Below are 22,520 nucleotides of genomic sequence, written 5' to 3'. Positions count from 1 at the left end.
TAATCTTATTACATCAACCTTCGAATTCCAAGTGCCCAGGGGATGGAGGTCAGTTCAGCTCCTACCCTCATACCCTCATACCCTCCTACCCTCCTCGGGTATTTACATCATCATGTATTAAAGTATAAAAGTACTCTTCCGTCCTGTTCTAAATTTTATCCCAAGATGATGTCCTGTAGTCGTAGATATCAACAGTAAATTTAATATTAAACAAATGAATAATGCAGCTAAAACAAATAATGATGCAGCAAGCGAACAAGCTTCTTTGTTTTTCTTTTCTTTTTCTTTTTCTTTTTCTTTTGTGCGTGTAAAGTTTTTGTCTAGAGACGAGTTAACCGGAGAGGGTGTTAACTGTCAAGCCAACCCCGCCTACCAAAGTCGCAAGAATAAAAAGTAAACAAGGAGGACGGACATTGGATTGTCTTGTCCGGTAGTCGTTAGATTATTGTGTCCGGTCCCCCCCTCCTTGCTCCAGGAAACTTCAATCTCCCCAATTCCAATCACAAACAGTCAAACACCCCTTTCTTACGCTTCCCTTGGAATTTCCAAGCTTCCCTCTTTTGTTTAGTCCTCAAGTCCTTAGTCAGCTCTTTTAGTCTTCGCCGGCCCCTCTCTCTTTCCTTGTGATGAGAATGTATCTTTATTTAATTTGTTGGCTAATTGATGATCACAAGAGTTAATATTCTTGGGTTTCTGGTGCAACCCCTGTTGAGCTCTGCTTCTCTTTCGAATTATTCAGGTAAATTTCACACCTTTTATTTAAGGATTTGTTGAACTCCGATGGATTATAATGTACCCCTTTTCCTCTTTATATTCTTTTGTTTTTTCTAATTAAAACTGCAAATTGATGCCTTGAAACTAGAAATTAAAAATTTGGAACTAGTAATTTGCAACAGAATTTGTCTTATGGTGTTCTTTGATACATTTAAGCTTTGTTCCCTGCAGAAAACGAAGACAAATAACAACTTTTTGAACTTAAATGGAGCTAACTAGCATGATTACTAATGTGCTTCAAACATTGTACTAATTGTATTGTAATTCTACTCGAAAGTAATTTAATTGAACTGATATGAATACTTATGTAGTATAATTTTATCTTGGCTTCTTCGTTTTTAGGTTCAATTTGTGAGAAATGGCTGGTTATGATAAAGATGAGGTACCCATGCTATCAGACACTCACCCGCAATACTCAGATGATAATGTGCAGCTAAAACTCGACAAATTTATGTCCCGAACCCGAAGTGCATCAGTTTCCATCCCTATGAGCTCTGTGGACTCGTCATATGAAGGGAAACCTAGACTTGTAGGTCATACTGGTCCATTAAGGAGTCAAAGCAAAACTCTTTTCGTACCTATGAGTGGTCCATTAAATGCTAACCGCAGGCCCGATAGCATTTTCCGGCCAGTTCAAGCTCCAACAGCAGGGCAAGAAGCAGTGGAACCTGCAGGAGAAAAGTTTCCTTCTACCAATGCAACAACTGAGAATGAATGGGAGGATGAAAACTATGTGGGTAAAAATGAACACTTGCTGAGATCTGGCCAACTGGGGCTGTGCAATGACCCTTACTGCACAACTTGCCCAACATTCAATCTCAAGGCTGCTCAAGAGAAACATCGAAGGGCCTCAGATATATTTGATCCCAAGGTGTTTTTCACTCTCCAATCAGAGGATTTTTTTTCTTTTAATTTGGTGACAATATTTGTAGAAATTTAGGTGCTGTCTTTTTTTATATGCTCTGCATGATTGCCACTTAGTAAATACGTCGTGTTTTGCATCTAATCCTGTCAAATGATTAGGAGCTTGCCTGTCTCTTCTTCTCAGTTACAAAGAAGAAGCAACTACATTCATTCATGTTTGCTTTTCATTTGATCTGTTATATTAACAATGCAATTAATAGCCGTGGAGACTCTGGAGAGAATGGAAATAATATCTGTACTTACATTCTCTGTGTGCAAAAGCAATTACAAAGCAATAATTCCTCTCAAGCTGCATTGCATATCCTTTTTCTTTCTTGTGTTGCCTTTTTTGTTTCACTGATACGACTATTGCTTGAGATTTAGCAACGATACGTACTTTATTAATATATTCTCATCATCGCTTCCCTATTTCTTTTATTTTTTGGTAAGACAAGATATAAGCACTCCAGGAAACTTATGCCTAGTTCCTTTATTCTCAACTGTGTGCAGTTCCATAATGCTCTGTATGGGGATGCCAAAGGCTGGGCAAGGAGATTTTTCTCTTTTCTGCGTCCATATATTCCTGGAGTTATGAACCCTCATGCTAAATTTGTGCAACGGTGGAACAAGTTTTTCGTCATTTCTTGCTTAATATCAATTTTTGTAGATCCATTGTTTTTCTTCCTGCTGTCCGTTGAAAAGGTATTTCCTGGGTTCTTCCTTGTCATTTCATGAATTAGATTGGAATTATCAGTTGACCGAGGACTAGTTTGGTTTTCCAATTTACACATTGTAGTTATTTATTTGTAAGGCTTTCTATGGAGAAGAAGAGAACGTTTTTGGTTCATTTCGTTGTGACATTGCTTCCTTTTGAACTTGATTTCCCCGTTTTTGAATGTAGGAGAATAGCTGTATAGTTATTGATTGGCCCTTGACGACAACACTTGTGGTATTTAGAAGCATCACTGATTTCATACTCCTACTGCACATACTCCTTCAGGTAAGATTTCCTTCCCTCTCATCCATTCATATCTCAATTTAGAAGTTAAATAAATTATGGATGAGATAAGTTGATTGGTTTCAAGCCTTGGCAGACAAATAAATCCTTCTCTCTCCCTCTCTCTCCCTCTCTCTGCAGTTTAGATTGGCTTATGTGGCTCCTGAGTCCAGGGTGGTTGGTGCTGGTGAGTTAGTTGACCATCCGAAGAAAATCGCTCTGAATTACCTTCAAGGATATTTTCTACTAGACTTTTTTATTGTATTACCGCTGCCTCAGGTAAACATGTCTTTCTCTCACACACACACACATGCGCGCCATATTCTGTATTCTTGGTTTCCTTCGCTGTATTGGTATTTTTTTGTTTCATCCATTTTATAGTTCAAGCAAGTTCCTCATGTTTTAATTCATGGAATGATGTAATTTTATAGTATTGTTGAATATCAATAAAAAACAATTCTTTCATAAATTATCTCTTAGATTAGACACTGTATAAAAATTAGTGTTTGGTAAGGAAAATCCAATGGCTAAATGGAGATATTATGCAAAAAAAAAAAAAAAAAAAAGATTGAAAGAAGGATTTAAGGCAGATGCAATTTGTGATTCTGACATGCTAACAAGTGCTTGATAGTATATTGCTTTTTGCCATGGAAGAAAACTGTTTTTCAGTGGCTTTGCCGAGGGAGGGTGATCACCCGTGCCTGCTGCCCTCTCAATCCCCTAAATTACTTGAATCAGTCACTATATCTATTTATACGCTAACATGACATTGTAACTTGTTCTGTCTGATGTAAGCACATATTTTCTTCCCATGTGCTAAGTTGTTCTTTCAGTTGTTTACAGATCATAATACTGTTAGTTCTACGAAACACCTCGGGATTAACAGGAGCAAACCATGCAAAAAATCTTTTACGTGCTGCAGTTCTTCTTCAGTATATTCCCAGGTTGTATAGGTTTCTACCTTTTCTTGCTGGGCAGACTCCAAGTGGCTTCATATTTGAGTCAGCATGGGCAAATTTTGTAATAAATCTTCTCACTTTTGTGTTATCTGGCCACGTTGTTGGATCGTGCTGGTACCTCCTTGGGCTACAGGTGGGTGGAAAATATTTTATTCTTAACTCTCGAAGTTTCCCGTGATAGACATTTTTATGTTTCTCGCGTGTCTTCATTTTGTATGTCCAGAACTATTCCAGATTCATATACAATCTCTTCTCACCTTTTTGTCAAACAGTGAAATATCTGATAAGTTCTTCCTGCATACTATCTTAAGTCAATCGAAACTTTTCAGGCCTGCGAAAATGTGAAAAATTGCATCTTTATCTGTTTGCTTAAACTTGCAATATTATGATTTAATTTGATAGTTCTTTTTTTCACTATTGTAATAAATAACATCATGAGTTTTAAATAATGTGGAGGCAGTGAATTCTATTGGATATCGGACTACTGAAGGTTGGTTTTCATTCACTCACTTACTTCCCCTCTTTCTTGTCCCAGAGGGTTAATCAATGTTTTCGAGAGGCCTGCCATAACTCTGCAATTGCTGGGTGTATGGACTTCCTAGATTGTGGGCATGGAAGTCAACCTGAAGATCCTAAAGCAGATAATCCGTTACGTGATGGCTGGAGAAACAATGTGAATGCTACTGCTTGTTTAACTGCAAGTGGCTTTGATTACGGAATTTACGGCCAAGCTGTCAATCTTACAACAGAAAATAGTATAGTCACTAGATATGTGTATGGATTGTTTTGGGGATTCCAGGTATCGCTTTCATTTGTCCCTTCTTTTGGCCAAATAATTTCAAATAACTGTTTAATTCTTACTTTATACTCAGTTAAGTTAATAGTCTATCACAGTCTTGCGATTGACTACCATTCTACACCAAAAACTTATACTGTAGGGGGTATAAACTTGACCCTTACCTAGTTCAAAGCTAAATTGAGTTGGTTCTGAATCTTATTATTCTGAAATGAAAGCTCAAAGTTGATGGCATCAGTGCTTAACTGAATAATAAATTTACATTCCATTATCTCTTGGCGTAAGGCTTGTTTTGGTATGGTCTCATTACAAAGCTGAATGAAATTAACCATGTGATTTACGTTATGCAGCAAATCAGTACCCTGGCTGGAAATTTAATTCCAAGCTATTTTGTTTGGGAAGTCCTTTTTACAATGGCCATCATTGGCCTAGGTCTCTTGCTTTTCGCTCTTCTCATTGGAAATATGCAGAACTTTCTGCAGGCTCTTGGCCGGAGGTACAACTTTTATCCTAGGATCTATTCTTCTTAAATATTCCTGCATTTAGAGTCACGATCGTAGCATATTTTACTGAGTACATATCCAGCTGTATAAATGTTAGTAACTCTCTCCTGTTTGTCTGAAATTCAAAGTTAGAAGTTATGTGTGCTAATTGAATTATTAAATACCATGAGCATTCACTTGTCACCTGCAACCATGATGTGATTCATTCTTTTGATTAAATCTCAAAGAAATAGAGCAATAGAAAATGCCAGTTAGTTTTCCGTGTTGCTTATGCTATGTTTTAAGAAAAGGAAACTCTGTTTCTCTGTACAGACGGTTAGAAATGTCCCTGAGACGTCGTGATGTTGAGCAGTGGATGAGCCATAGACGCTTACCAGACAAACTTAGAAGGTATGATGTATTCAGAATGTCATTTTGACATTTGAATTTCCTTATGCATGAGGTTTTACTATCCATTGTAAAAGAAATAAATTAATGCTTTATGAAAAGAAGAATCCCTTCTTAAATCGATAAGTCTATGATGTTAAAATTTTATTGATAAAGCCTCATGTATTGTGCTCTGAAGGCGAGTACGAGAAGCTGAGCGGTACAATTGGGCAGCAACCAGAGGAGTAAATGAAGAAATGCTTTTGGAAGTCCTGCCTGAAGACCTTCAGACGGATATAAGACGCCATCTCTTCACGTTCATTAAGAAAGTGAGCATCTTAGTATCACGGAATAATAAATTTATAATGATCGGATTTTCTGCTTACTTACTAAATGATGGTCTTCATTTTTCCTTAGAATTATTATTTGATTAAGGTTCAAAGTTATCAGCTTGGCGCATTTTAACTCATAATGCATGTTCTAAATTCCGAAAATTCTACAGGTACGAATTTTTGCCCTGATGGATGAACCCATCTTAGATTCCATTTGTGGAAGACTAAGGCAAAAGACATACATCAAGGGAAGTATAGTTTTGTGCCGTGGTGGTCTCATCGAGAAGATGGTTTTTATAGTGAGGGGAAAAATGGAGAGCATTGGAGAAGATGGGAATAGAATTTCTTTATCTGAAGGAGACGTTTGTGGTGAGGAACTTCTCGCATGGTGTCTTGAGCATTCTTCAGTAAACAAAGGTACAAGTCTTGAGCATTCTTCAAAAATTTTAAAAAACAACATCAATTTATCAGTGTGGTTTCTGTTGCAGATGGTAAAAAGATCAGGATTCCCGGACAGCGGTTGCTTAGCAACAGGATGGTAAGATGCTTAACAAACGTTGAAGCATTTTCACTCCGAGCAGCTGACATTGAAGAAGTCACCAGTGTTTTCTCCAGATTCTTGCGCAAACCACGTGTTCAAGGAGCCATAAGGTTTTTTTTTTTTATTAAAGTTACTCCTATCTCATGTATGCATATGTTTGAGAATTATCTCTGTCGAAATGCACGATTGAAGACTGGTGACATATGCATACATGGTCTGCAAGAAATCGTCTAGGATGCATGTGGGAATGGTTTATGACAGAACATTGATGTTGAAGTTTGGTTTTTATGGCAGGTATGAGTCACCTTACTGGAGAGGCCTTGCAGCAAGATGCATTCAAGTAGCATGGAGATACAGGAAAAAATGCCTACAGCGAGCCAACACCTCTCAGTCTCAATCTCATTCTCAACTCGAATCTCAATCCCAATCCAATCATGCATTGTTATAAGCTAATTAGCATATGTATTAGTTATTGTACCTTCCTTTCCGAGGAAGTTGATCTATGTATAATATGTAATATGATGGATGGTCTTTGAGATATAGAAGTAGACAAAAAATAGCTATTTAAATTGAGTGAAAAAACAAATTCATAACAAAGAAAAAATTTAAATAATTTCCGCACACCTATTGTTTGAAAATTAAAAAAATCTAGAAAGTTTGAATCTTGTTCCGAAAATTTTGAGATAACATTGATTCCATAATTTATTTGGGAAAGTTCGATATCGAAATTTTTTTTTATTGAAATTTGAGAACCTCCTACAGTTGTTCTGCTTGGGCTTCTCCATTTTGTGGCCTTTAGCAGTTCCAACGTGGTACCCTCCTCTTAGGCAATACACTATGATATCTATCCAGTGAACAGTAATTGTCCTTAATGAACAATAATCGCATTTTACATCTTCATCGTTGCACTTCAATAACCCTGGTAATAGTCAATAAAATATTAGTATTTTTTATTTATTTATAAAATAATACAAAATAATTTTATTTGTAATTTCGGATAAATTTTTAATCGTTCTTATTGCGTCACGTGTTATTATTTACATTATGGTCAGCAAACAAGTTAAAGAAATTAAGCAACCTAACCACACACTTCAAAAAAAAATTGAAGCTCCACAAGCAACCACAAAAGCCAGAAATTCAAATATACAAAGGAAATGTAGGAAATTAACAAAGGTTTAATTTGTCAATACGCACAAAGCAAGCTCCAAAAAAAAATACCCATTTCAAAAACCTTAGAAATCCGAACCTAGATGGAAAATGCGACCATAAAAGACATCAGAGACGGAATATACCGTCATCGAAGTCACTCTCGCCGTCGTTGGCTTCGTCAGCGACGTCTTCAAAGAATCTAAGGACACTAGGGTTGCTCCTCTTCCGGCCACCACCGGACTTGTCATCGTGCTTACGCTTCCCGCAGGAGAATCCACCTCCTGTGGCGATTCCCTTACCCTTCGACGCCATCACAATGCGAAGGTTTCAGGGAAGGAATGCCTCAATCGCAAGCAGTGTGAGAGAGAGAGAGAGAGAGAGAGAGAGAGAGAAGTGTCACTGATGTCAGCCCACGTCAGACAGCCTTCGGGCGCTCAGGCAAGCACGAATCCACGAGCCTGGAGCTCGAGCCTACTCGGGCTCGCTCGCCAGCCAACGCTGGACTTCCTCCCTCGGGCAATCAGACCCTGTTCCGCAACCTGTCCCTCGAGCAGTTGCTCCTACTGGAGCTGCTCTTAGCTTCTAAGTTTCTCTCTCTCTCTCTCTCTCTCTCTCTCTACACTATATTAAAAGCCACATGGTCACTATCAACCTCCCTGCATGCCTTAATTTGCATTTTCTAGCATTTTCTAGCTAACTATATAACTATCCCATATATATCTATGTGTGTGTGTGTGTGTATATATATATATATTTCGCAGTTAGGTTTAGATCGATGAACAGGCACCAATTTTCAGGTGATGATGAGGAAGCTACGGATAAATATGAACAAAGGCAAATATGTATAATATGAAATGAAACCAGTTTTATAAAACAATATTAACAAATGTTTAATGCTGAAAACCTCCATTATAGAAAAATTATAAACTTGATAATTGTATTCATAGACAAAAACATAATTCTACAATTGTATATACTTGGTGTACAAGTAAGGATGTCTACAAATCAAAACACAATTAGAATTAGATTACAATATTAATTCTTAAACCTTAGGTGAGACTGTTTCTTTGGACAAGACTCCTTCTCTAACCACATTACACCTGAACCTGTGTGTATTTTTTTTCACATCTTAGTAATAACAGTTATATTAGTTTAAATTTCGAGATTTATGTAGTAGATAGATTAAATCAAACTCATCGAACGATAATGTGTTGTGAGCCTCACCATCATTTTAGAGAGTCGTGAGCAAAAACATACCGGAACTTGTAATCTCAATCGAGCATGCATGTTGCGATATTGTTCTCCATTTTCATATATTGAAGAGAGAATTGTTTGATTGTTTTTGTCACTATACATTTGAATTTTCTAGCAGAATTATTTAATAATCTCTTTAAATGGTTCTTGAAAAAACAGATGCAGCTGCAACACACTAATCTTCCCTACCACGAAACCTTCCATAATATAATGGCAATGACTTGCCGCAACAGACTATTAAGATCTTTTATTACTTGTACTAATTCATATATAAGCCTAAAAATTGGCCTTTTAGCCAAAACGGAATCTAACATTGACATAATTTCTTACTTACTGACAATGAAAATAAATAGAGTTTGTTCACCATAATTCATTTTGATCCATTCGTGAAAAATGTCAATATCCTCATTAAGTTGTCAAGTGACCGACTACGTTACCACCTTTTTAAGGGTATTTTTGTCAAATCAACCCCTCCACTTAACTAGAATAATGACAGATTTTTCACAGAATGACCAAAATAATTTACGATGAACAAATTTAATGACCATTTCTATCAATTAGGGACCAAAGTGAGGAGCTACACCAATCTTAGAAATCATTTTAGCTAAAAAAACCTAACAAAATTTTCATCAAAAATTTGATTAACTAACTCGCTTAATTTGCTCGGTCCTTATCATTCCAAGTGGCTTGTTAAAAGAACATGCATGATGAAAATTTGAGAAATGAAACCATTAATTGGATATATAGCCATAACCTCATGCCTCGTTAAACCCTAACTTTATCATTATATCCTCTAAGAACACCCATTCCACCCTATCATAGGCCAACTGAGATCCAACTTGAGAGCCAAAAACCCTTCATTAATATCCGCTTATTGTGCAGGAAATACCCAATCTCAACCGCCACCAATGGGTAATGAGATATCAACCTACCCGGCATAAAATCACTTTGGTTTGGGCGATATAATGGAAGGAAAAATAAGCTTTAGGTGATTCGCCAACCCGGCCCTTTGCATCAATTTTATGCAAACATTGCACAAACTAATGGTCGGAGTTGCGTCATATCCGGAGGAGCATCGAACTTCGAAATTAAAGCAACGTAAGAGTAAAACACACTGATCTCACTAATCTTCCAGTGGTCAAGAAGGAGGAACGTACTATCACATTATGTCCAACAACGTCCCAAAAACGTTGGTAAAAAAGAGGCGACGACGGTAATTTTGAAGGATGCATATGACATGCAACAGCTTTAATCTCATTACCTGAATAAGGTTACATCAGAGATTTATTCATCTCTTTAGTAACTCGAGTATCCACCGCACCCACAACCACTGCATTATTCACCACAACCTAAGAACCAAAAATATCCTGGAAATAATCCAAAACCGTTGGTTTGATTCCTTCCTCTGAATCTTGCCACACTCCCCTCACATCACGCAGCCCTTTGATAGATTTTTTCCTCCGGTGGTAAGATGTCCGTCGGTGGAAGAATTTCGTATTTCGATCCCCCTTTAACCACATGGTTCTGGACCATGAATTAAACATTAATTAATTTCACCACCAGTTAGACGCCCATTGGTGGAAAAATTTCGTATTTTGATTTGGGAATGCCCTTGAATAAAACATTTAATTTTTTTCAATTGAAATCCATTTCTCATCCTACTTTGTGAAATCAGCTCAAAACCATAAGATATTGTCTGACGAAGGATACATGCATGTATCGATTGAGTATTAATAAGGCTGTAATTATGAAAATTAATATTCAATTTCTTTTAATACAGTACTCATCAAACAAATTTTCCAACTATAGTTAATATATTTGGCACAAGCTGTTACCTTGCATATATATATATATATATATATATATATCTATATATATATATGTATGTATGTATGTATGTATGTATATATATATATTTTTTTTTTTTTGGTTAACCCTAAAAATATATATATTTCGATATAGTTAACAAAGAGTAAGAACGAACATATTCAACATACACTGTTATTTATGGATCTATTATTTTTCATGGAACAATCAAGTTAATTAAATTCGCCAACCAATTAAATTTCCATGTGTGTAATTGAACCACTAAATGAAACAAGTGCAGTGCAAATTAATCCCTCTTTAATTAGTGAAGCAAATTCATTGAGACCTTATACTTAAAACAACGATGCTTAATTTTAAGATTAATTACTTGAGGTAAAGGGTTCCTAGCTCTCTATCTTGCATGGCACTTTAAGGCATGATATATATTCATAGACAATACTTGGATGCTAATTATGTGACTCAATAAAAAATAAAAAAAAATTAGAATCCCCTGCACTTTTCTAATACTCTTTAGATTAAATATTGGTTCTATTTTAAAATTTAATGAGGATGCCTAAACAATAGCTATGTTAGCATTTTTATATTTATTTATATTACATGCAATTATTGTGTTTTTTTTAAATTTAAAATGTTAATTATTAATGTAACATCCCACATCGTCCAGGGGAGTGATCCTTAAATGTATATTCTCATCCCTACCTAGCACGAGGCCTTTTGGGAACTCACGAGCAACTTCCCAGTGGGTCACCCATCATGGGATTGCTCTCGCGCGCTACTCGCTTAACTTCGGAGTTTCTACGGAACCCGAAGCCAGTGAGCTCCCAAAAGGCCTCGTGCTAGGTAGGGATGAGAATATACATTTAAGGATCACTCCCCTGGGCGATGTGGGATGTTACAATTAAATTCCATATATATCCTTTTAGGTTGATATATTTTTGTATGTGGCCTTTTTTTTAGGAAGCCAGTTTCTTCTCCCACATTTGAGCCGTATGGTTTCTTCTTCCACGTTAGAATTTTGTGATCCTCATTTTTGAATTTTGAATGGACTTATCCATTTCAATTAGTGGTTGTTTTCACTATTTTATATTGATATCATGTGAGATAATTAGATGTATTCTTTATTTTCGGAGGCTTGAGGCTAGTACATTCAGATAATATATTTAAACGTACCAAGAAGATATATAAAGTAACGTACCAAATACGTTTTTTTAAATAAATATAAGCGTACCAAAATAATATATAAATGTACCAAATACATACAAAAAAGAAATATGAACGTACCAAATACGTACCAAGAAGATATACAAAGTAACGTACCAAATATGTACCAAGGAGAAATATATCTTTAATCAAGAGGAAATATATGTACCAAATATGTTTTTTTTAAATAAATATAAACGTACCAAATACATACAAAAATGAAAACAAACATACCAAATATGTACCAAGAAGAAATCTACATTTCATGTGTAATTTGAAAGACTTTTTATTAAAATTGAATACTACAATATTTATCTACAAGATTTTAGGAGTTTTGAGATATTATCTAAGAAAATTAAAAGGTATATTAAATATAATGGCAAGTCGCATTCATGGGTATTTTGAAAGACTTTTTATTGGAATTAAATTCTACAATATTTATTTACAAGATTTTAGGAGTTTTGATGTATTATCTAGGAATTAAAAGGTATATTTATATAATGGCAAGTTGGGTAATTTAAATTATTAAAAAAGGCTACTCCTAATCCTCATGGCATCTAAATTGTAAGATTATGTTTAATCAAAACTCTAAAAGCATAAATGTTTAATCTCAAAAATTTAAAACCTAGGCATCTGTATCAAAACCTTCCTAAAAAAATGCTATATGTCACTCTTAACTCTCCAAGTAAACACCAACAGATATACCATTCTTTGTCGACCTCGACTCCAACCAGCCCAATTCTTCTATTCTCCGGCAACCCGACCCCCACTCCTCTCTACGACGTTGACCACCCTCATCCCGCCATCCAACCTGGCAACAAAATGATGAGGTCATTGGCCTAGTAGTTGGTGGGCCGGTGGCGGCTTGCTTCGATGGCGAGAACTAGACACCTCCGCTTCCGGCGACGACTTTGATAATCCTGCAAATCTCGCTCTCGGTATCCTGATGAAGATGGAGATGGTGAGGATTATTGAGCTCCACTTTCAGAGTTTAGGGTTTAGGAAGAGAGAGAAGAAGATGAAGTGGGGTCGGGAGGGAGTTGCCGGAAGTAATAGACGATGATGTCGACGAGCTTCTGGCGAGGGAGGAAAGTGGTTTCTGGGCTTGAAGAGAGAGAACAGGAAAGGTAGAGAGAGAGAGAGAAAATAGATTTTGGTTAACCGTCGTTTAGTTGTAAAGTTAGTCTACAAATTTAATTTACCTAGCATTATTCTAGTTAAAACTACATGTGGCCTTAGTTTATTAGGGAACCTAGGTTGTGAGTGAACTGGGTGCTGATTAGTATTGTCCTATGTTCATGACGCTAATTAGTGAGGGCACCCGAAATTCCATGGAACTACTTAACATGCCTACTTGGCTAGCTATATGTTTCAAGTATTCTACTTATTAGGCGTGGATATTAGATGGGTTGGCCGGGTTGAACTTCAACTCGTTGGTCATATCAATAGATTCAGGTTGATATTATTTCTACTCAAGAAAATGGGCAAACCAACTCACTTACGATTTTAAGACAAGTAAGGTTGGGCAGGTTCCACACGAGTTGAGATTATTTAGTTTTTTTTCTTATTCCTAAAGTGTGTGAGTGACAAATAATTCAAAATGCATGTTCTATCATGCTTAAAGCATTGGAATTTGGTGTTGTAGAATCACTATTTGTTACTTAATATTTGAATTTCACTATTGAACTAAAGTATAAATAAACAAGTGTGTTTATTAATAAATGTTATATTTTAAAGAAAACTAACGAAAAGTTAAAAAAAAAAACTTTAATTTTAATGAAAAATGACAAATAAATGTGTAATAAATAGTACCAAAAAAAGATTAAAATATGATTTTTCGTTAAAAATAAATAATACCATAAATGTTTCATTAAAACCCCTTAAATTTTATGCATATGTAAGTAATATATATGCATGTTTAAAAATTATTGATATTTGGTGGGTCGGATTTCGATTGGGTTAATATTACTTTACCCAACCCAACCCACCTATTTGACAGGTGATCAGGTTTTTAATTAGAAATATATTTTTAAAGTTTACAACCCAACACAACTAAACCAACTTCGAGTGGGTTGATCAGGTTGGTTGGTAAACCCATTACAGTGCCCAACTCTCACTACCTATTAACAAAAGGCTCCGAATTTAATTAGCATTATGTGGTTCTAAAACTCTCTTTTAATCAATCCTTAGCCTTTGTATAACAAACTGAATTCCCTATCTCAGTATGATTCTCTCAACAACGTACGAAGTACAAATTTTAGACGAATATGTCACATCAATCGCCGCACATTTGATCTTTGACTACTACCTAATTAATACGGTTTAACTTGGAACCAGATCCCCTCCCGAGCTTAAAAGGCTAAGCCTTTTGCGTAAATGATCCAAACCGTTGAAATTTGATCAAACGGTTACAAACAGGAAGACCCTCTAAAAGTTAAATTATTGCAACTGTTAGATCAAATTTCAACGATCCGGACTCAAGAGGGGATCCGGTTCCATTTAACTTTTGGCATATGCAACGTTTTGTACAACGATCTCCACGTATTAGGAAATCAGCAAAAACCTTGTGTAATGAAGATAGGAAAAATGCTTACAATGAGGGAAGTTTGGTTGGTTTATTAAATCTTAATTGGTAAATAAACATTTACATCTAGTGATATTCCTCTTCACTTGTAAGTGTTGTTTTAAATTCGAATCTCACCAGAGACGAATTTGAACCACATTGTTGCTAGTCAATTGTAAGGCTAAGTCCACCATCCTCTTCCTTAATGTAGATAATATTACATGTGTTATAATTTGAATAAATTTATTTTGACACCATTAAAAGAAGTATTTTGAGATACGACATGATCTTTTCAATACTTAATGCGCACATGAGTTGATAGCATGAATTTGAAAACCCAATTGCCAAACCCTAAAACTAATTACTTCTAAGTACTTAACACAAGGCTTCTATCCTCTAATATGTGATAGGGTAGTGCTATCTACACACTTATTTTTATTTTTCACACATTATTCTTTTTTCTTTTTTTTTGGAAAACCTCGGCAGGACGAGGTAAATTTATTGATAGGAAAAAAGATTACATCTAGTCAGGGGGAGACATAAATTTTATCCCTCATAAAACAAGAAAAACAAAATACAAAGAGGGAGGACATACAACTTACCCCTTTTGAAAAAGAAAATATAGGAAAAAGAAGGGGGGGACATAGACCATACCCCTCTTGAAAAAGAAAATACAAGAAAAAGATTGGGTGGACATAAACCCAAACCCCTCTATAAACCTAAAAAAGGTAAGAACTTGTAAGACAAGCTGCAAAATGAAAGAATTAAAGAAGATCGTTGGTAAAAAATTAACAAAAATGTGTCGAAGGTAAAATGACCTATAAGACACTCACATAACATAGCGACGTCAACTAGGTAGAAACATGGCAAGTGGCCCTCTACTCTTATAGTACTCGATCCAATGCCCACTGCCCCGACCCCAAACAATATATTTTGGGATTTTCAAGGATCAAATCCAGTAATCAATTTCATGATCTTCCTAATTTTGATTTACTTCCCTTGTTTGTAGTAGTAGATCACTTTCATTAACTGCTCAACCATTTAGGTTACATTTTCACTTTAAATGATCATAACAACAGATAAATCTTCATCTTCATGGCTTTTGAATTGTCATCATCGCGTGCATGTGGTCCAATATCCTAGTGGATAAGGTATTGAGTTTCCACTCATGGGGTTTGAAACTTCTCATCCTCTAAATTATTGTAATAGTTTCGAATCATCTCCTTGTTCTTCGTAATAATATATAAAAAACGTCATCATCGCGCACCTTGCCACCCTAAATTCAGTTCTTCATGTTTTACTTTTATTTTATTTTTCTTGGCAAAAATTCAAAAACTGCAAAGCACGTTGGCAAATAATCAATTAAAAGTTTGCATTCATGTATGCGACAATTAGAGTTATATTTTAGCTGCAGGGCATATTGTTTGTTTTTTAACAAAGCTGGGGTACTGTACTGGCCTGTTTTGAAGTATAAAGATCAATAAATAAATAAAATAAAATAAAAAAACAAACAAACAAACAAACAATTAAATACCATTCAATCGGGGAAAGATAAAGTTGGAAGAGTTTATACAAAGAAAATTACAAAGTCAAACTAAAACAAAGTCCTTCCGCCTTAAATCATCCTTAAAAATTGTCGAATATTTGACCGGACATTGACCAAGCGATCGATTTGGAAGGAAACTAGTTCAAAACAAAAGGTTTATAGCAAGTGAGCACCGAAGAGTTACAATGAATTATGATTTAAATGTAAAATCTCCTTCAAACACACTGTAGATTGAATATTGTTAAACCAACAGATCACATAAGTGCAATCAGTTGTAACGTTTTATAGATAACCTTTATTTATTTTTGCTTTATTAATGACCCACCTTTTAATGCGAATCATCAAAAATATTTTTAAGAGCATCTCCAAAAGATAATGGTATGGGAATTAAATTTTTTAACTAAATTTGTGCATCACATGATATGTCACTAATAGAAAATAAACATGTTAATTGATATTTGATTAATAAATCAATCATCATTATTTAGTTCACATAATTTCATTTAAAATTTTGATATAGTTGACATTATCCTCAAAAATAGTGCGCACGTTACAATATATTTTTTAAAATCGTTCCCGACGACATATGTAGTTCATTTTTCTTTCAAGTGAAACATTAACGGTTTAATTAGAATATAATATAATTGGATTCTACTGGCGCAAGAGTAAAAAGGAACCGTTGAAATGGAAGGTGAGTTTGACTTGGGTTGAGAGGATTGCAGCCCCAAAGTAGAATCACGTTTGACTTTTAGACGCACGTGGTTCTATTTCAACGGTTCCTTTTTACTCTTGCCGAATCTTTTTCATGAGAATCCCGAACATCATTCAATCATATCCGTTTATCGTAAATCGTGCAGTTAATTTTTGTCAAGTACTATTTATATTCAATTTTAAATAATAAAAATTACAATAATTTCTAACCGCACGATGCACGATAAACGAATATAATTGAAGTATCCTTATGATTCTCACAAAGAATAACCGGCAAGGATCCTCCTAGGTCTATGTCAACAACGAAAAATGCAAAAAAGATTGATTTCTTTAAGAAAAATGCTAGGGGTCATTTTTTTAGACCATGATTGGTAAATCACATCACGTGAAAATAAAGGATTTCATAATCTAAATAATTTGAAATAAAAAATCAATCGTAAATAACCATATCATGTAGTTTATTATAAATCTTATTGTAAAATATAATTTATCTTTGTAACTTAGGTGCGGGACGTTCTTTTTTCCTTCCATCAAGTTAAAATTCTCGGCAAAGTTTTTATCGAGCCCATTAATTTGTACCATATCCTTGATGTACTGTACGAATTTCAAATTTTCTTGTAAATGAATTTCGTACTTTGAAGTTTAAAAAGAAAAATATAGTTTCTGAAGAATTAAACAACCTGAGAAAGAAATAAACCAGAATTAGAACCAAGAAAAGCAAAAAAATAAAAACGCAAAAGGTGTGGTGGAAATTGGGAAGTGGGAAGTGGGAAGGAGGAAAAGGGTATAGTTGTCATTACAAGGGGTTGGGGAATTGAATGAGGTACCCGGAAAATTAGCAGTGTTGTCCACCGGTGGGTAGGAGTAGCAAGTAGTAGGGTTTAGGGAGCTGGTATTAAAAGCTCAACGGCTACACACCTGGCCCTGAGTGTACCCCCTTCTATATTTGTACCACCACACAAAAAAACCAGAAAAGTATTACGCCCTCCAATGGGGTGTGTTGAGAAATTAAATTTCTCTACCCTTTTGCTTCTCTCTCCTCTCTCTCTCTCTCTCTCTCTCTCTCTCTCTCTTTTGGACCTTTGGGAGTTGTTGGTAGAAAAGCAAACGCTTCCAAAACTCATCAGTTACAAAAACCGCAGAAATCAGTGGAAGTGGGGATAGTGAGAGGGGTGACTGCCTAGTCCTCTCTCTCTCATCTTTCTCTCTCTCTACGTATATATTGGATACTTGTGGGTGATTTTGTTCTGGTAAAAGTTAATTACAGGTCCAAGATTTAATCTTTCCAAAATCAAGCCGATATCTTGATAATCTTTTAGCAGCCGTTTATGAAATTTTAGGTGCACTAATGGCTGTCCTTGGCTTCCATAACTGATGCTCTTTCTCTATATATGTATTTCAAACCACCACATTTCCTCCTTAAACCCAGTTTTCCAAATCCCCATTATATATATATATATATATACGTATATACGTGTGTATACATATACTATATAACCCACAAACAACAACACAAAGTCAAAACCCATATAAATACATCAGTCACTCCTCTTGTTTGCTTGCTGTTTCTCTCGTGGGACTCAGCTTCTTCTGCTGATCAAGTGATCATAAAACCATTTAGTAGCTTTCTTCTAGCTACTTCCCAACTCAGGACAGAACTACTAGTGTGCGTGTGGCTGAAGAATTAGAGGAGGAAAATGGAGTACGGCAGAGGAGGCGGTGGCTCTGGTGGCGGAGACCACCACGACGACGCCTCCGGCTCTCAAAGAAGGAAGAAGCGCTACCACCGTCACACTGCTCACCAGATTCAGAGGCTTGAAGGGTAAGTCTAAAGTCTACAACTTGTGCTCTGCATTTTTGTGTCTGATTTGTTGGGTTTGTTGGTAATGTGGGAGTGATCGGAATAACTGATAATTAATTTTGGCTGCATATGTTCGATATGAACTACGAAGAATGTATAAGGAGTGCCCTCACCCGGATGAAAAGCAGAGGATGCAGTTGAGCAGAGAGTTGGGTTTGGCTCCTCGCCAGATCAAATTTTGGTTTCAAAACCGCAGGACCCAGATGAAGGTAAATTCTTACCCACTCACTCTTTTGCTTGATAATTAAATTACTGCACTTTTTCTTCATTTATTTGTGCCTCATTGCTCTACTACTAATGGCAGGCGCAAAACGAAAGAGCGGACAACTGCGCACTTCGAGCAGAGAACGACAAGATCCGATGCGAAAACATTGCAATCAGAGAGGCTCTCAAGAATGTCATTTGCCCCTCTTGCGGTGTCCCTCCACTCAACGAAGATTCCTACTTTGATGAACAGAAATTGCAAATGGAGAATGCCCAATTGAAACAAGAGGTTTTTACTCGATTTCCATTTCGATTTTGTAACTAAAGTTTCAAGCTTGATGCAATTTTTTTTCAGTTACTATGTTCATTTAGTATGTGTATATTCAAATTTTCAATCTTTCATTCATTTGCAGCTAGATAGAGTGTCTAGTATTGCTGCAAAATACATTGGGAGGCCAATTTCCCAGCTCCCACCAGTGCAGCCTATTCATATTTCGTCTTTGGACTTATCAATGGCAAGTTTTGGGGGCCATGGATTGGCTGGCCCTTCTCTTGATCTTGATCTTATTCCGGGGAGTGCTTCATCTACCATGCCCAATTTGCCTTACCAGCCTCCCGGGTTTTTGGACATGGATAAGTCCCTAATGACTGACGTTGCTGCAAATGCCATGGCAGAGTTGCTTAAGCTTCTGCAGACCAATGAACCTTTGTGGATGAAGTCTTCTACTGATGGGAGGGATGTTCTTAATCTTGAAACCTATGAGAGGATTTTTCCGAGGGCTACTAGTCATTCGAAAAACCCCTATGTCAGAATTGAAGCATCACGAGATTCTGGTGTGGTTATCATGAGTGGTTTAGCATTAGTTGACATGTTTATTGACCTGGTAATTCTCTTCTCCTCCTAGTTCTCTCTGTATTGTCGTCTAATTTGCAATTCCCAAAACCTGAATTGTAGCTTAATAATTTATATCCAAGTGTTTAACAATTTGAAGTTTGCAGAACAAATTTGCGGAGCTGTTTCCAACAATTGTCTCAATGGCAAGAACAATCGAAGTAATATCATCTGGAATGTTGGGTGGTCATGGCTCTTTGCAGTTGGTATGTGGATTAAAATCTTTTTACTTTATTTTGATTTGTCTAATCTTCTGCTGGAATTATGCTTGGATAAGTTTCTGATCACTTGGAGGATTTACCTAGATGTACAACGAGTTGCAAGTGCTTTCGCCATTGGTACCAACTCGGGAGTTCTACTTCCTTCGTTATTGTCAGCAAATCGAGCAAGGCCTGTGGGCTATTGTCGATGTCTCTTACAATTTTCCACAAGATAATCAGTTTGCAAACCAATGTCGATCTCATAGGCTTCCTTCTGGGTGCTTGATTCAAGACATGCCAAATGGATATTCCAAGGTTTGTTTCACAAGCAAAAAGTACTTTTTTCTGCATGTGAAAGGTAATGGTAATATCTTCACTTACTTCCTCATATCATTGCGAAAAAATAGGTTACTTGGGTGGAACATGTGGAAATAGAAGACAAAGTTCCAATTCATCGGATTTATAGAGATCTTATTCACAGCGGATTAGCATTTGGAGCTCAACGATGGCTTGCTGCTCTGCAGAGAATGTGTGAAAGATTTGCGTGTCTAATGGTTTCAGGCACTTATACTAGAGATCTTGAAGGAGGTATCAATTTTCAACAGCGTAGTTAGTCAACGATCATTAACATCCTACCCTAGCAGCTAAATTTCAACATTATTTTCTTATTTTTTGTGAAACAATTAGTGATTCCATCGCCCGAAGGAAAGAGGAGCATGATGAAACTTGCTCAAAGGATGGTGAACAACTTCTGTGCAAACATTAGTGCATCCAACGGACATAGATGGACCACCCTTTCTGGGATGGACGAGATTGGAGTCCGAGTCGCTATCCATAAGAGTACCGATCCTGGTCAGCCCAACGGTGTGGTTCTCAGTGCAGGTACTACCATTTGGCTCCCATTATCGCCACAGAATGTCTTCAATTTTTTCAAGGATGAAAGAACTCGACCTCAGGTACATTTACGCTTACTAGAAATTGTTGCTCAAATTTTGTAACATACTAATCAGATTAAATTATATTCCAACTTTTAAATTGGTTTTGAATTTTTGCTCTAGTGGGATGTGCTTTCAAATGGCAATGCAGTGCAAGATGTTGCCCATATAGCAAATGGTTCACATCCAGGGAACTGTATATCTGTTCTTCGAGTAAGACTACTCTATATTTGCGAAACAAGTAATTCTGTTTTTCGTATTGAAAATTGTTATTAGCATTTCCCAAAAGTCATTATGTACCCCTACCCTCGTATCTTCATTGTTACACGCAACTTAATTTAAGGACTACTTAAGTATATAGATTGCAAATTAATTGCCTTGTAACGTGTATAGGCTTTCAACACTAACCAGAACAACATGTTGATACTCCAAGAGAGCTGCATAGACTCATCAGGCTCACTTGTTGTGTACTCTCCTATTGACCTACCGGCCATCAACATTGCAATGAGCGGTGAGGATTCTTCCTACATTCCCCTCCTGCCATCAGGATTCACCATTGCGCCAGATGGGCGGGCAGATCAAGGGGATGGCGCCTCGTCAAGTTCTTGCAATGCAAATGCGAGTGGATCACTAGTCACAGTGGCATTACAAATTCTGGTGAGCCGCTTGCCATCCGCTAAGCTGAACTTGGAGTCGGTAAATACCGTTAATAACCTAATCGGAACAACTGTCCAGCAAATTAAGACAGCCTTGAATTGCAATAGTTCCTGATGATGATCACTCTCTGCTCCACAACTGTTTTCTTGTCTACTATTGATCTTAAATATTTCTGATCGGAAATGATCAGAGGTATTCAATGTGGGACAAAGCATCTGGGTTAGTTGGAAACTTTGAATGCCCTCTCATCAAAGACCTGAAGCTGTACATTTACTTCCACTGTTGCTGCTGCTGCTGCTGATGGTTCAGAAAAGCTGTGTTTTTGCTTCCAAGGTTCATTACAATTTACACCAACTGCGAACTTTAATTTTTTTGGTGGGGTAGGTTTTTGTTCTGGCTAGTGATTTTAGCACTCATCTTTTCAATCTCATGTACTCCTTCCGTGAGTGCGTAACAAATTATAGAGTATTCAGTAGGGGAGTGCGCGTGGTTAGAAGAGGAGTGTTAAAATCGCTAGCCTTGGTTTTGTTATTTTGCAAATTTAGGTTTGGAAAAGTAGAGCATTAAAAGAGGGAGTCAAGAACGCACCATACGCATCTTCCTTCTTGCTGAATTTCTCTCCGTCCATCTCTCTCCAGCAAGAAAAAAAAGTTGTATGGTTCGGGCATTGACTTCTTGTTCATGGACTTATGTGTCTTAATTTAAACTAAATTTGAATTTTCTCTCAACTGTTTTTCCTTCTTATTGATTGACAGATCAAATGTGCTTTGATTTTATGTAGTATTGTGTTTGAGTGGAGGGAAACTTCAATAAATTTGTCTAATTGGGGTAATTTTCAAATTTCAAATCGAACAAGAGGATCAAAGTACATAAGTTCTTCGTAATATATTTTATGGATGACGTGATCAAACAATCAATCATATTCAAGTTTTTCTTCTACGATGAGCGATGATGGCCAGGTAGAGGCTCCATCCATCTCCATGCTTTTCCTAGAGTGCAAAAGTGGAAATTGAGCTTAAAGATTGAACTTTTATGCCTCGACATTTTCTGGAGGGAAAAAGTATTTCCTTGATGAACTTTGATTGGCATGACCCTAACTGACTGCCTAACTGTCCACATATTACTTCATTTAACCAAATTCTTTGAGTTTGAGTATGAGATTGAGTTGGATGGTCAATTTGTTAAATAAGGGTGGATCCCCCATAAGCTTGGGGCCATCAACCAATCTGGTCGTTGGACTTTTGAAACTTTTGGATCTTTCTTTGTCTAATTAATTGGCAATTGACCATTATTATTCTTGCCTTACGTTAAGTAATTAAACCTGGGTTTGTTTAAGAGGAGTTGCAATGG

At 36.4% G+C, this 22,520-nt stretch overlaps 2 protein-coding genes across 3 annotated transcripts; both read left to right on the top strand.

The window, feature by feature from the left end:
• The first annotated feature begins 370 nt into the window (after positions 1–370).
• On the top strand, positions 371–6,792 carry LOC103946980 (probable cyclic nucleotide-gated ion channel 20, chloroplastic). 2 transcript variants are annotated; one of them, XM_048587719.1, is made up of 14 exons: positions 371–739; positions 946–1,020; positions 1,117–1,645; positions 2,188–2,379; positions 2,579–2,677; positions 2,816–2,953; positions 3,518–3,766; positions 4,169–4,432; positions 4,780–4,925; positions 5,245–5,322; positions 5,498–5,627; positions 5,801–6,047; positions 6,119–6,281; positions 6,466–6,792. In XM_048587719.1, the coding sequence occupies exons 3-14, from the start codon at positions 1,133–1,135 to the stop codon at positions 6,617–6,619; spliced, it is 2,373 nt and encodes a 790-aa protein (XP_048443676.1). In that variant the 5' UTR covers positions 371–739; positions 946–1,020; positions 1,117–1,132; the 3' UTR covers positions 6,620–6,792. The 2 variants fall into 2 exon arrangements, with proteins under 2 accessions (XP_048443676.1, XP_048443675.1); XM_048587718.1 differs by lacking the exon at positions 946–1,020 and having other exon boundaries at positions 372–739.
• Positions 6,793–17,412: 10,620 nt separating this feature from the next.
• On the top strand, positions 17,413–21,911 carry LOC125467836 (homeobox-leucine zipper protein HDG11-like). The gene is made up of 10 exons (XM_048587560.1): positions 17,413–18,243; positions 18,374–18,491; positions 18,587–18,775; positions 18,900–19,370; positions 19,486–19,584; positions 19,684–19,893; positions 19,986–20,166; positions 20,266–20,534; positions 20,637–20,726; positions 20,907–21,911. Exons 1-10 carry the CDS (start codon positions 18,119–18,121, stop codon positions 21,282–21,284), a joined length of 2,130 nt encoding a protein of 709 aa, XP_048443517.1. The 5' UTR covers positions 17,413–18,118; the 3' UTR covers positions 21,285–21,911.
• Positions 21,912–22,520: the final 609 nt, after the last annotated feature.

The sequence above is a fragment of a genome, unplaced genomic scaffold (assembly GCF_019419815.1).
Source record: "Pyrus x bretschneideri cultivar Hongxiangsu unplaced genomic scaffold, Pyrus_bretschneideri_v1 Contig27, whole genome shotgun sequence".
NCBI lineage: Eukaryota > Viridiplantae > Streptophyta > Magnoliopsida > Rosales > Rosaceae > Pyrus > Pyrus x bretschneideri.
Note: the sequence above shows the minus strand (reverse complement) of the source record. Positions and strands in the feature narration are given on the sequence as shown.

Bases quoted from the DNA above. Each gene is read 5' to 3' on its own strand.
- LOC125467836 (XM_048587560.1), top strand. From the start codon at position 18,119: ATGGAGTACGGCAGAGGAGGCGGTGGCTCTGGTGGCGGAGACCACCAC. The intron at 18,492-18,586 runs GTAAATTCTTAC...TACTAATGGCAG, and splicing joins ACCGCAGGACCCAGATGAAG to GCGCAAAACGAAAGAGCGGA. The intron at 18,776-18,899 runs GTTTTTACTCGA...ATTCATTTGCAG, and splicing joins ATGCCCAATTGAAACAAGAG to CTAGATAGAGTGTCTAGTAT.
- LOC103946980 (XM_048587719.1), top strand. From the start codon at position 1,133: ATGGCTGGTTATGATAAAGATGAGGTACCCATGCTATCAGACACTCAC. The intron at 6,048-6,118 runs GTACAAGTCTTG...TTTCTGTTGCAG, and splicing joins GCATTCTTCAGTAAACAAAG to ATGGTAAAAAGATCAGGATT. The intron at 6,282-6,465 runs GTTTTTTTTTTT...TTTTTATGGCAG, and splicing joins CGTGTTCAAGGAGCCATAAG to GTATGAGTCACCTTACTGGA.